Genomic DNA, 14,909 nt, shown 5'->3' on the forward strand with positions numbered 1-14,909 from the left:
TATCTTTTCATTGAGAGCTGCACTTGGACACTACTTATTTTCAGGGCAGGAGGGTTTTGAAGAAAACTCACCAGAACATATAGTTATACCTGTACTGTCACAGGGTTTCTCAGGGGTAACTATTAAAAAGGGAAATGGACTAAAAAAGTGCCAAGCTGTTATTCTTCTGCCTTTAGCAAATTCTAGGTTTCCTTAATTGAATTTTTTAAAAATTAAAATCCTCATTTAAATGCCATCTATTTGTTCATTATAGAAAAGTCAGAAATTATAATCAAGCAAGGGGGCAGGGAATTGGTATATATCTGCCTACATTTTCATATATATTTATCTTTTTAAGTAAAATGAGGTCATACCACAGAAAAATGTTTCACAACTTCTCCAATTATAATATACCATGAACATTCTCAATGTCAAACACATTTCTACAATATCAATAGTTGTGTAGTCATAAACTGTTCTGGGAAGTTCCATCTTAAGAAACCACTCCATTTAATTTCTTCATATCTCATATAGCACAAAGATGAATACCCTTATAGTTAAACCACTATACAGCCTTAATTATTTCCTTAAGATAAATTCTCAAATGGAATTGCTGAGCAAAATTATCTCATGCACAGTTTTTAAGGGCTTTGGTAAATGCTGCCAAACTGCCCTCCAGAAAGGCTGAAACTGCAATGTACATTCCCTCTAGCTATGTTGCTCCTGTTGGGTGCCGTGGAGTAGATTCAGACTCATCGGGAACCCCCATATGACAGAGTAGAGCGGCTCAACAGGATTTCTGTGGCTGCAATTTTTTTTTAATTATTGTAGTTTAAATGAAGATTACAATTCAAGTTAGTCTCTCATACAAAAATTTATACATGCATTGTTATGTGACCCTAATTGCTCTCCCTATACTGTGACAGTACACTCCTCCTCTCCACCCGATTTCCCCTGTCCATTCAACCAGCTCCTAACCCTCTCTGCCTTCTCATCTCACATCTGGACAGAAGTTGTCCATTTAGTCTCATGTATTTACTTGAGCTAAGAAGAAGCACACTCTTCATATCATTTTATGTCCCACAGTCCAGTCCAATCTTTGTCTGAAGAGTTGGCCTTGGGAACTGTTTTAGTTCTGGGTTGACAGAGTCCGGGGGCCATGCTTTTTGAGGTTCCTCCAGTCTCAGTCAGACCATTAAGTCTGCTCTTTTTACTAAAATTTGAGTGTTGCATCCCACCCTTCCCCCCGCTCCATTAAAGACTCTCTGTTGTGTTCCCTGTCAGGGCGGTCATTGGTGGTAGCCAGGCACCATCCAGTTCTTCTGGTCTCAGGCTGATGAACTCTCTGGTTTATGTGGCCCTTTCTGTCTCTCGGGCTAATACTTTCCTTTTTTTAGTATTCTTCATTCTCTTTTACTCCAGGTCGTTGGGACCAACTGATGCATCTTAGATGGCCACTTGCTAGCTTTTAAGACCCCAGACGCCACTCACCAAAGTAGTATGCACAAGATTTTCTTAATAAACTTTGTTATGCCAAGTGACCTAGATGTCCCCTGAAAGCATGGTCCCCAGACCCCCGCCCCTGCTACTCTGTCCCTCAAAGTGTTTGACTGTATTCAGGAACTTCTTAGCTTTGGTTTAGTTCATGGCTGTAATTTTTACAGAAGCAGATCACCAGGTCTTTCTCATAAGGAGCCGCTGGGTGGTTCAAACCACTAACCTTTCTATCAGTAGCCGATCACTTAACGATTGGGCCACCAGGGCTCCTTCTTCTAGCTATAAGAGAACTAACTGTAGGAATTTTAACAAATGCAAAAGCACAGAATATGCTGTTACCTATTGACAGTCCACCCACTTCCAGAACAACTTTAACATAGTTATTTCACTGACCTTAACAACCTCTAGGATGCGAACCGCACTAGCAAAATCATTTAACCGTCTGCATGCCCGCAAAGCAGCGTCGATGATTTTGGGTTCTGGAACCAGATCATAGCCAACAAGTGTGTTCATCCCTGTCAAATTAAAAGAGGGCCATGTCAACCTGGAACATCACACCTGCAAAACCACAATTTAGTAATCTTTTTATTGAACCATGGCCATGTTATCTGTTAGGGCCTCTATTTTCTATAAGGACCTTTAGGAAAATCTAGATGATAAGATCACAGTGAATTAATGGAAAAAACTATGCAGCAGCATGCAAATTGAAGAACAAATATGCAAATACCATTTTCATAATAATTAGCTGGTTTCTATTCAAACAAGCGGGCCATTTTCAACTCACATCTGTAACTCTTAATGCAATGTATGTTCTTCAGTTGCTTAAAAACAGATTTGACTGAAAACAATCTAAAACCACCAAAGAAATGCTTAAGGAGAGTTAATGAAGCCCAAATGAGGACATTAAGGAGATTTTATAGAGAAACATTAGTGCAGAGACTCAGAAACATTCAACCAGAAAATGACTGGGCATGATTACTTTTGGCTCTACACAAAATGACACATCATCAAATTTAAGATTCTCTTAATGGGAACGCAGAACTGCTGTTCTTTTCATTACTTCTACTCAAGATAATTCAATAAGAATTTCCCTGGGTGCAGCAAAACGGAGTCACTACATTTCCTGCAGAGAAGCTTGAAGCACTTAGGTTTCTTGCTTTTATTTATTTAAAAATATTTAAACAAAGGACACCAGTGAACAAAATGCTAGAATACAGTCACAGAGACTGAATTACTCTCCACTTAAAATTAGTGACTAGTTATCATTAATGCTATTTACCCATTTTAAGTGGGCATTTACAATTTAGGAAAAACAAGTTCCTAGCTTACTTAGAATGGACATTTATTCAGGGCCAAGACAAATCTTAACTGAGAACAGAAATAACAAACAAACAACTCAAACCATTACCCAGAGGGAAAGAGAACCAAGTGACCACTATGTAAGTTATCTGAAAGGTACAAAACTGTTAACTCTTTTTTTTTTAATCTTAACAATATATTATGGATGTCCCTTCACTTTAACAAATACAGATTTTCTTTCCTCATTACTTTTTTTTCCAAACAATATTCTTTTTTTTTTTTTTTAATTGTACTTTAGATGAAGGTTTACAGAGCAAATAGTTTCTCATTAAACAGTTAGTACACATATTGTTTTATGACAATGGTCAACACCCTCCCTTCTCAACCTTGGGTTCCCTATTACCAGCTTTCCTGTCCCCTTCTGCCTTCTAGTCCTTGTCCCTGGGCTGCTGTGCCCCATTAGTCTCGTTTTGATTTACGGGGCTGTCTAATCTTTCACTGACGGGTGAACCTTGGGAGTGACTTTATTACTGAGCTAAAAGGGTGTCCAGGGGCCATACTCTCAGGGTTTCTCCAGTCTGTCAGACCAGTAAGTCTGGTCTTTTTTTGTGAGTTAGAATTTTGTTCTACATTATTCTCCAGCTCTGTCCAGGACCCTCTATTGTGATCCCTGTCAGAGCAGTCAGTGGTGGTAGCCAGGCACTATCTAGTTGTACTGGACTCAGTCTGGTGGAGGCCATGGTAGATGTGGTCCATTAGTCCTTTGGACTAATCTTTCCCTTGTATCTTTAGTTTTCTTCATTCTCCCTCGCTCCCGGAGGGGTGAGACCAGTGGAGTATCTTAGATGTCAGGCATTTTCTTTTCTTTTCTTTTTTATTTTAAGAAACTGTTAACTCTTGATCACTCTGACATTATCACTACAGTAGTGGTTCTCAACCAGGGGTGATTCTGTCCCCCAGGGGACATTCGGCAATGTCTAGAGACATTTTTGGTTGTCACACGTGGGGCAGCGGATGCTACTGGCATCTAGTGGGTAGAGGTCAGATGCTGCTGAACATCCAACAATGCACAGGATAGTCCTCCCTCTCGCAAAGAATCATCTGGCCCAAAATGTCAATAGTGCCAGCTTTAAAATCCTGCTGTATAGGAAATACTCACTAGGGAAGCCATAAACTTTCCTAACTGCAAGTTGCATGATGATAACCACTTTACATGATGCAATGCTTTCAAAAATAGTTGCTTTTGACAAAGTAGTGGAAGACTACACAGCAGTTCATATTTCCATACCAAAATAGACAAACATGCCTACGTTCCAATTACCTTTACGCAATTCCCAGGCATCGATATTTGGCTTGTTGAAGTATGTCACCCAGCGAGCATCAAACTCCTCATCTGTCTCATGAGACCCATGGGAGTAGCAGCGAACTGACTGGACAGCTACAATGGAGAAAAACCAGTAATTTTAATGTACAAAATAGTACTTATTTTATTTAATGCATTAAATTTTTGAACCAACTACATATGTCATGGCAGGGAAATTATTCAGCAGGTCAAATGAAATAAATCTTATCTACTGATATGGAAAAATATCTTAAAAAAATTAAGCAAAAAATAAAGCAAGTAGAACAAAGTATTATATATGCATTTTTCCCCCTACTGTCTAATCCTAGCTTAAAATTGTTAACAGTGGTTCCCTATGGGAGGAGTTTTTGTTTTAATTATTAACAGTGGTTATCTTTGAGAGAAAAACTGCCAAGCAGAGTATTAATTACTAATTAAAAATAATGTACAGTTCAGCTTTTAAACACATTTATAATATATATATTTTCTTAATAAATTTTAAAAAAACTTACACTCTCCATTAAATATTTAAAAATAAATTACACATCAGAACAAAACAATGATAATTTTAGATATTGTTTTATCAAACTACAGCTTCCTCCCCACAGATTCTGATAAACTGTCGGCGGGGGGGTGGGGGTGGGGGAGGCATACCTTCTGACCTACTCCCACTGAAAAAACATTGTTTTATAAGATTTCTAAGTGAGATACTTGAATATCACATTGTGAGGAAAACAGGCTTTTCCTTGCCTTTAGTATTCTGCTGTCAATCTACATACCCTTTGTGGTACCTTAAGAAAAGCTTTTCCATTTTTCTGTCTGCTTGTCAAACGGACATTGAATTGGGAGCTGAGAAATCTGGATTCCTTCTAGACAGTCTCTCTGATGGGGTGGCGGGGATCTTACCTTTAGGTCTTAGGAGGCAGCACAACCTAGTGCTAAGATACCTACCTCTAGGCTCTCGCTTACTCTCCCACTGTATACTCTTGGGAAAATTAGCTTAAGTTTGTTTCCTATCTGTAAAATGGGAATACCATATCTTAGCAGATTATGAGGATTAACTATAAAAGCAGGTAAAGCCTTACAGAGGGCTTGTCATCTGGTAGGTGTTCAATAAATGGTAGCTATAAATTAATCTTTATCTAAAAATATCTTAATTGATCTTCTATTTATGGAAATAATAATTTACAGAAACAAAACATTCCCCAAGCTGTATTTCCTGTTATACTTAAATTACCACGCAGCTATAGCAGAATGCCTATCATTAGTCCTGCAGGATCATAGCAGAAGTCCCAATCCTTCCAATGACTTACATTATCTCCACAACCCAAGCCCAGAATGAAGTGGGACATGTATATAATGGACTGAAATCAGGCATGTTTTAATTTCTATGACAAAAAAAAGAATGGATCTCTAGACCTAAATGTGTTTGATAAGTGAAAATACTTAATCAAAACCACATGCATATTTAATAAACCTCACAAAATGAATACATTCAAAATATCAGAAAGCAAAGGTTATAACAATGCTCTAACCCACTGTTTTCAAGACTGTATAACCTACTTTTTCAAAAACTAGAGCTGTCCTTAACGTAATACTTAAAGTGCAAGCGTAAAATGGTACAACGACTTTGGAAAACAGTTTAGCAGTATCTCATCAAGTTAACACCTACCATATAGCTCAGTAATTCCATTCCTAAGTATCTACCCAAGACAATGAAAATATATGTCCACACAAAAATATGTATACAGCAGCTTTATTATAGCAAAAAAAGGGAAATAACCCAATGCCCATCAATAGATGAATGGATAAACAAATGAAACACTACTCAACAATTGAAAAAAAAAACCTACCGATACAAGCCAACAACATGGATGAATCTCAAAAACATTAGCTGGAAGAAGCTAGACACAAAAGAATACACAGTGTAGAATTCCATTTATATGAAATTCTAGAAAATGCATACTAATCTATAATGACAAAAAGTAGAGCAGCGGTTGCTCGGGGTGGAGGGCAGAGGGCAGATGGACTGCAGAGGCAAAAGGCACCGTTTTCAGGGGATGGAAATAGTTTGTATCTTTTTTTTTTGTGGTAGGGGTCACAAAGCAGCCCTAGTGGAACAGTGGTTAAGTGCCCAGCTGCTAGAACCCCCCAGACACTTTGCGGGAGAAAGATGCAGCAGTCTGCTTCCATAAAGATTACAGCCTTGGAAACCCTATGGGGCAATTCTACTCTGTCCCCTAGGGTGGCTACGAGTTGGAATCAACTTGACTGCAATAGGTTATGGTAGTCACGTGGGTGTGAACTTTTGGCAAAACTCAAACTATACACTCAAAATAGTACAGTTCATTGTATGTAGTTGATTAAAAACCCATTTAGAAAAAGTAAACAACTGGCCCTTATATGACAGATTTGAACAGAAATACTTAGAACAGCATCCTAGCACATGATTGCTCTCGAGTGACATCTCTTTGGATCAATTTTGCTTTACAATAAAAAGATGCATCTGGGAAAAAATGAAAATTTGTTTTATAGCCATTGGCTACAGTTTCCCCTCACTGCTCTATTGAGAAATTAAGTCATAGCTACATAACCTTCCTTTCACAAAACATTACTGTGTAACTTCAGAGGTTTAATTTATCCATATGAGATCTCCCCTAATTAGCACCCCAGATCTTCGTTACAACTTTGATAAAACCTGCTAGAGCCTTGAAATACACGACACTGAAACTGGAACACTTGCCTGGAATTCAGGAGTGAGCCCCATTCGGTATTTACAAACTGAGTTAGTTGCCTATAGGAATTTTAGTCTCAAGATTAAAATGCTGTTGGTCTGGCACCTAAATCTGCCAAATTTAGGATACAGGGCTTCATACGGATCCAATGGCTGTCTTCATGAGGGTTTTCTCCCAATGACTAATAGCTAATAACCTAATGCTTCTGTGTGAAGAATAGTTTGAGAACCTGAGACCTGAATAATGGTTTTTATGAGACCAGGTTTCCCCTTCTTTACAATGTCAAAGGAGGCAACTGCCTAAAGAAATTAGGTTACTTTTCATCTTAATGAACTTCACCCATGCTCCCTTCCTGACTTAACCAATTCTCTCATCCTTAGGCTTTTAAAACAAAATACTGGTCCACCAACTAAAGCACCAACTCAGTATGAATATTAAACAGATTTTTGTCTATTTCCAATTAATTCACTAGCACTTGGTTTTAAGGAAAAAATCCTTACTATACTATACCAGTTGCCAATGAGTCAATTACAATTTATGGCAATTCCACATGTTGTCAGAGTAAAACAGTGCTCCATAGGGTTTTCAATGGCTGATTTTTCAGAAGTGATCACTAAGCCTTTCTTCCAAGGCGTTTCTGGGTGGATTCGAACCTCCAACCTTTCAGTTAGTAGCCAAGCACATTAACCGTTTGCACTACGCAGGGACTCTATCCTTAGTATATAGTTGTTTAGCATTAAAAAAAAAAATACTGTACTTACATGGTTTGGTCAGGTTGGTGTGGTTCATTCTGACTTAGGATCAATTGGGAGTCACACAGTGTAGCTCTTCTTTGTCACCTCTTTTGTTGATATTCTTCAAATTAGGTTACCAAAGCATAACTACTTTAAACTTTTTCATATTATAAATCATCTATACACTCAACTTTATCCACTGCAGTATACTAGGTAGTCTAAGGAAAAAAGGTGCCTACTACTCTTACCTATTGCCTTTGAAGAACGTAGTTTTTGAGTCATCAATATAATTACAGTCCTTCATTACAAAGGTTTTTAAAAAAAAAAAAGAAAAAAAAAAGCCCTCTGTGGGCAATATTTTCATGATAATTAAATGTGCTTTAATACATCCCAATCTGGTCAACTCTCAGTAAATACTTGCTCAGCTGAAGCACAATACATTAACACTCTTTACACTTGCGCTTCCTCCTTGGGAGGCAGAATGGGTAGGGTGGAAAGAGCTTGAGCTTTAGGGGCAGACTACCATGGGTTTTAATCGGGGCTCTGTAATTTACTGGCTGTGTGACTCGGCTGCTAACCAAAAGGTCAGCAGTTCAAATCCACCAACTGCTCCTTGGAAGCCCTACAGGGCTGTTCTACTCTGTCCTATAGGGTCACTATGAGTCGGAAACCACTCGATGGCACCTAACAACAACATACAGGCATTAGGACTCTGGGTGTTGCAAGCAGTTTGTGCTCAACTACAAACTAAAGGTTGGCAGTTGAAATCCACCTAGCAGCACCACGGAAGAAAGGCCTGGTAATCTGTTTCTGTAAAAATTACAGCCAAGAAAACCCTATGAAGCAGTTCTACTCTAGGACACATGCGGATGCCAGGACTTAGAATTGACTCAATGACAATGGGTTATACAGGCATTTAAACACAAACACACCAGCTTCACTTCCATGTAGCATCTCTGCCTAGTTTTGAGGCTTCTAAGCCAAGCTATTTTGGAAAACAATACTCAGTGCTTTTACACAACCGAAAGGTTCCAGAGTAGGAAAAGGGATGCAACTGTGAAACATGAGGACAATTTAGACTAAGTGACTAGTGCTAGGGCCTCAATCTAAAAATCTATTTGTAGTACTGCTTTTTGGCATTCAGTCAAGCACTCATTAAAAAAAAAAAAAAAAAGCTAATATATTTAGAAAAATTAAGGGGCTCATTAATCCCTTGGTTTTAAATATAGCTAAATCAGATGGCTTTCCATTTAGTAACTAATCAGCTTGGACAAACCCTAAAGAATGGATATATTGGTGGTGGTAATTCTAGGAGTGAGAGAAAGAAGTGAATAAAGTGAAGGGAACATTAACAGGTTCCAAAGCAAGTTTATTGAGATGCTTGGCTTAAATACGCCCTCCCACCCTTTCAGGTGTTACCCAGCTCTCAGGGTAGACCTGTAGGTGCCAGCTGCACAGGTTTTAATGATTGACTAAAGAACCTAACTGTTATTTAAAACATAATCATCTAGTTGAGCAGTTAACTGGAAAACAATTCAATTTCAACTTGGAGGCTTCTTCACAAACCAGAGGGGAATCTGGGTTGCTACTTAATTAGAGCAAACTTGACCCCTCAGGTCAATTCCTCTAGAGCTCTCTTTCAAGCATACTATCATTTGACCTAGGATAGCTTCATCCAAGAACCTTAATCTTCTTGACTTTTCAATTACACAAAATCTCTTCACTCCTATAGTGATAACAAATCCCAATGTATAATATGCAAAAAAATGAAATGCACTATAATAAAGCAAATATCTACTGTCTTAAGCATTTTCTATGTGCCAAGGGTTACATTATCTTATTTAAATCTCACAACTACCAAGTATTATCGCAAGTTTGGAGATGAAGCAACTGAGGCTTACAAAGGCTAAATAATATGCCCAAGGTCACACAAGTAGCGCCTGACAGTAGCTGATACTACTTGTAACCAATACTGCCTCCTTGTGGTAAATATTAAGGTGTATGGGAGAAACAAGGAGCCCAGATGGCAGAAACACCTAAATTAAAGCTTTTGTTACGGATTACACTTAGGTTGGGGAATGTAACACCTACAACATAAATCTCTGTGTTCAAACTTACTAAGAAAAGAGGAATTCCCTTAAACCACAATTTGCCAAAAACCTCTGATATTTTCCCAATCCACCATGAAAATGTAAGAAATCTCCACCAAAATCTATCTATATAAAAAACTTCAATAGTATTCGATACTTAAACAATTAGAGAAGAAACAAAAAACAAAAACTGACAAACATCAGGACGGGCCAAACCTAACAAAGAAACAGAAAATAGTTCCATCACCAGTAAAAGAGTCAATTTTCCAAGGTAGGCCTCAGTCTCCTCTTCTGTAAAACTAGATGGCCTCCATAGTCTCTTAAAGTGCACTCCAGCCTTAACATTCTATAATAAATTACAGAACGCAAAGTTTAAGCTGAATGAAGCAAGACATATTCTACAGGTTCTGAAATGTCTAGCTAAAACACCCAAAATAGTCAAGAGAACAACGTTACTACTAGCTTTGAGCTTCTGAGATGTTTAAATATGCACACTTAGGGGCTGAATTTCATAATGTTATACTACCATCATGGACCGTGATAAAGTGTAGTTACTATAACTATATGTACAGTTCTGGACACAACACGTCTCAGAACACATAAAAGGGAAAGTAAAATAGAAGACAAGAATTAGCAGCACGTCATACTCCAGCAATCAGGATTCTAATCCGAAGAAAAAAAATGAAGCTTTCTCATGTTTGTAAAATCCAGGATCCCTGGATCTGTGGTACTCAATTTTCCAAACAGTAATATTCTTATCAAAGGACCTATCAGCATTCAGGATCTCTCGATCTCAGGAAACATGTAAATCCATTTCAAACGTGGAAGAATTAGAACGTGGCATAAAAACGAAACCACCAAACCCACTGCCGGGAATCGATTCCGACTCATAACAGCAGTCCCTAAAATTGACAGAACGGCTGTGAAGATGACATACAAAACGTTAACTGAAAGAAATGCCTGATTAAACAATGCATATATACTGTGTTCACACGGAAGCATATTGTGTCCTCGGAAAACGTTGGGGGCGACGGCGCCCGGATCCTGGAGGTGCCACCCCCGCCCCCACCCTGAACGACGCGCCCAGCGGCTCAATGTCACCTTCGCCGAGGCGCTGCAGGCCGGCGGCGGCCACTCCAGGCCAGGTGACCGCGGGGCCAGCGCCAGGACACGGTCACGGCCCGAAAACTGAAGGGGCCCGGTGGACGCGGAAGAAGCCGCGGTACCCGGAAGCGCTGCGCCCGCTCCTCTGTCCGCCCGAACCTGATCCGTCCGTGGTGCCCGCGCCATGAAGTCGCGCTGAGGGAGCCCGCGGGGGCACGTCCTCGAGTCCTCCACAACTAGAGGCGGCTGCGAGAGCGGCCCTACGGTCACTGGGTACGGCCGCCGGCCCGCAGGGAAGAGACTAGGCCGCGGGGGGAGCCTGCCCTCGAGTGGCGGCGGGGGCCCAGGTCACCGCAAGGACACGCGGGAGCTGGCAGTGGCAGGCGGGTGCCTTACCGGCGGCGGGGCTGGGGGCCGGGGCGGAGTGCAGAAGGCCTCGAGGGCCAGCCCGGAAGGCTGCGGCTACGGCGCAGCGGCGGAGACCGGCGCCCAGCATGACAGCGATGGCGGCGCACAGGCTAAGGCTGAAGCTAAGCCGGGTATGAGCGCGCGGGCTGCTCCGAAGCTCGCGGGGGCCGGACTCACGCTCCGACGCACGGTAGGCGGAGCGTGCAGGCCCGCCCGCGGCGGCGCTCGCGCCCCGGCTGGAGGGGGCACCCCGCGGTTGCGGGCGGGCTACGGTGGCGCGTTGAGGACAAACCAGGTCGGCCCCTTCGCTGCTGGTCGCGTGACCTACGGCCGCCATTATGGAGCGAGGATGACGGGAAGGCGACGGGTGAGAAGACTGTATCTATGTTCCTAGTCGGCTCAAGAGGCGAGTCAGCCTCCTCAGAATGGGAACGATAACAATAATAACGACGTTAAGTTATAATAAGAATACTTCCTTGCTTACCACCAAGGTTTGAGCCTAAAATAAGAGAATGAATGGGAAAAGACTGCTTAATGTAAGAGTTTACAATGAATTATTCTTATGTCAGAGCCCAGGTGGCACAGTGGTTAAGAGCTATGGCTGCTAACCAGAAGTTTGGCAGTTTGAATCCACCAGCCGCTCCTTGGAAACCCGATGGGGCAGTTCTGCTCTGTCCTGTAGGGTCGTTATGAGTCGGAATCCACTGGACTGCAATGGGTTTTGGAGTTTATTCTTATATCACAAACCAGCAAGCATTAAAAAACGAGTCCAACCGTTTCACTTTACAGATAAGGAGACAGGCTCAGAAATTAGACTGTTAGCTGGTAATCCCCGCTCTTTATACAACATCCCCAGTTCCAAGGATTTTCACCTGGATGTTTCTGGCCAAACGCCCGCCACCGCTCCCTGCAGAAGGGTGCTGATCTACAGCAAACTGCTCTGAAACGGAGTTGATCAAGTGCCACGCCTCTTACATCTAATCTGGCCTCACTAACTGCATCTTGACTTTGAGTTCCTGGTCAGGCAGTAGAGCACCTTTCCCAGGCGTGAATTGTCTTGCCACCACCCAGAGTTGAAGAGATGGTCCCATTCGCCTTGGTATCGCTCATTCTCTAACCTTGAGACCATTGAGTAAAGAAGAGATGGACATTTAGGCCCCTCTTCCTCATTCCAGAGCCCTGGTGGCACAGTGGTTAAGAGCTCGGTGGCTAAGTTGGCAGTTCGAATCCACCAGCCGCTCCTTGGAAACCCTATGGGGCAGTTCACTCTGTCCTATAGGGTCACTATGAGTCGGAATTGACTTGATGGCGATGGGTTTGGTTTTTTTTTTCTGGGGTTCCTCATTCCTCGCCCACTCCATAGGGCATCAGCAGCTGCCCTCATTTTCATCCCTAGTGGTGTGGCTTTAGGAGATACGAACCTGGCTGAGAAAAGGATAAAAAAGTTTTTCCAAGTACCCGCCCTCACCCCCTCCCACCAGCCTAACCAAAGGACATCTGCGGAAGCTTTGACCTCTTTGCAGTTCAATTAATATTCCTCAAATCTCCCAAGACTGGAATCTCAGGATGAGGTCCAAAACCCAAACCCATTGCCGTCGAGTTGGTTCTGACTCATAGTGACTCTATAGGACAGGGAACTGCCCCATAGGACTTTCAAGGCTGTAATCTTTATGGAGGAGCCCTGGTGGTGTAGTGGTTAAGAGCCTGTGTGCTAACCAAAAGGTCGGCAGTTTGAATCCACCAGCATCTCCTTGGAAACCCTGTGGGGCAGTTCTTCTCTGTCCTATAGGGTTGCTATGAGTCAAAATCAGCTCGATGGTAGTGGGTAATCTTTATGGAAGCAGATTGCCACATCTTTCTCCTGCGGAGCAGCTGGTGGGTTCAAACTGTCGACCTTTTGGTTAGCAGCTGAGCACTTAACCACTACGCCACCAGAGTCCCTTAGGATAAGGCCAGGGCTCCGATAATTGAGAAGGCACTGGGGTCAATTGCAAATGAGTCCTAACTGGTCTCCCTGTTGTCAGAGTCTGTCCACTTTGCCAACAGTCCTTTAGATTGGCTACTGGAGTGTTTTATTTTTTTTTTTAATATACAATTGTGACTATAATTTTTATGTGGCCACTGTATGCCATCAACTATTTATTATCCTATCTAAGCCTCTTAACAACCCTAAGATAAGTATTCCTATTTTATGGATGAAGGAATAGATTCAAAGGATACTTGCCCAAGAGTCAAAAACCCATTGCCGTTGAGTTGATTCCAACTTATAGCAACCCTGTAGAATCATACAGCTAATAAATAGTGGTCCTTAGAGTTGAACCCAGACTTGTCTGACTCCAGAACTGTTTTCTTTCCCCACCACCACTGAAAGTAGTCTTTGCTAACCTCTCAGTGAATGCTGAACCCCCTGCTACCTTCAGGGAAGTTCTCAGCCTTTATCACCTGTATTTTCTATTGCTGCATAACAGTTTACTGCAGACTTCTTGTTGTTGTTGTCAGGTGCCATCAAGTCAGTTCCAACTCTAGCGACCCTATGCACAGCAGAACAAAACACTGCCTGGTCCCACACCATCCTCACAACCCCTGCCGTGCTTGAGCCCACTGTTGCAGCCACTGTGTCAGTCCATCTCATTGAGGGTCCTTTTCTTTTTCCATGGCCCTCTACCAAGCATGATGTCCTTCTCCAGGGACTGGTCCCTCCTGTAACATGTCCAAAGTATGTGAGACAAAGGCTTGCCATGCTTGTTTCTAAAGAGCATTCTGACTACTTGTTCCAAGACAGATTTGTTTGTTCTTCTGGCATTCCGTGGTATATTCATATTGGTCACCAGGACCATAATTCAAAGGCATGAGTTCTTCTTTTTTCATCCTTATTCATTGTCCAGCTTTACATGCATATGAGGTGGTTGAAAACACCATAGCACAAACTTAGCAGCTTAAAACAACACCCATTTATTATCTCCTAATTTCTGCAGGTCAGAAGTCTAGGCATAAGTGTGTTCTCTGCCCAGGGTCTCACAAGGCTGAAATCAAGATATCAGCCAGGTCTGGAGGCTGGGGTTCTCTTCCAAGCTCATTCACGTTGTTGGCAGAAACCAGTTCCTTGTCGTTTAGGACTGAGTCCCCATTTTTTCTTACTAGCAGTCGGCTGAGAACCACTTACAGCTCTTAAAGGCCACGTTCAGATCCTTGATGCATGGCCGTTTCCATAGGCCCTCTCACAACACTGCAGCTTCTTTCTTCAAGCCAGCAGGAGAGTATTTCTCTGACACTTCACCCTGAATGACTTCACAAGATTAGGTCAGGTCCACCAAGGATAATCTCCCTTTTGATTAACTGAAAGTCAACTGATTAGTACCCTAATCTCAGGAATGATATCCCATCAAATTCATAGGTTCTGCCTCCCACTCAAGGGGATTATACAAGGCATGTACACCAGGAGAAGTAAATCTTGGGGGTCACCTCAGAATTAAACCTATCACAACACTTAGGTAGAGGAGCCCCTGCCAGTTGCCAAGACTGCCCCCAAGTATGTTTCCAGGTCCCAGCCGTTCTGCTGCTTCTAGAAGGTGTCCCTCCAGACAGTTTTAGAGCTGACTCTTGGCCCTTGCCCAAGGCCATCAGGGTCTTTTGTCCCTTCTTGCCACCTCCTGCCCTGAAATCCTGTGCTGTTCTTCTGGAGAAGCAGCAGCTGGACTTCTGATGCCTCAGGGATGTCATC

General features: G+C 42.1%; 1 protein-coding gene across 1 annotated transcript; it reads right to left on the minus strand.

The window, feature by feature from the left end:
• Positions 1–1,659: 1,659 nt before the first annotated feature.
• LOC101357118 (cytochrome c oxidase subunit 5A, mitochondrial) lies at positions 1,660–11,327 on the minus strand. The gene is made up of 3 exons (XM_023729831.1): positions 11,177–11,327; positions 4,097–4,213; positions 1,660–1,991 (listed from the first exon to the last, which is right to left on the minus strand). Exons 1-3 carry the CDS (start codon positions 11,274–11,276, stop codon positions 1,816–1,818), a joined length of 393 nt encoding a protein of 130 aa, XP_023585599.1. The 5' UTR covers positions 11,277–11,327; the 3' UTR covers positions 1,660–1,815.
• Between the last annotated feature and the right edge of the window lie 3,582 nt (positions 11,328–14,909).

This window comes from Trichechus manatus, unplaced genomic scaffold (assembly GCF_000243295.1).
Source record: "Trichechus manatus latirostris isolate Lorelei unplaced genomic scaffold, TriManLat1.0 scaffold00030, whole genome shotgun sequence".
Lineage (NCBI taxonomy): Eukaryota > Metazoa > Chordata > Mammalia > Sirenia > Trichechidae > Trichechus > Trichechus manatus.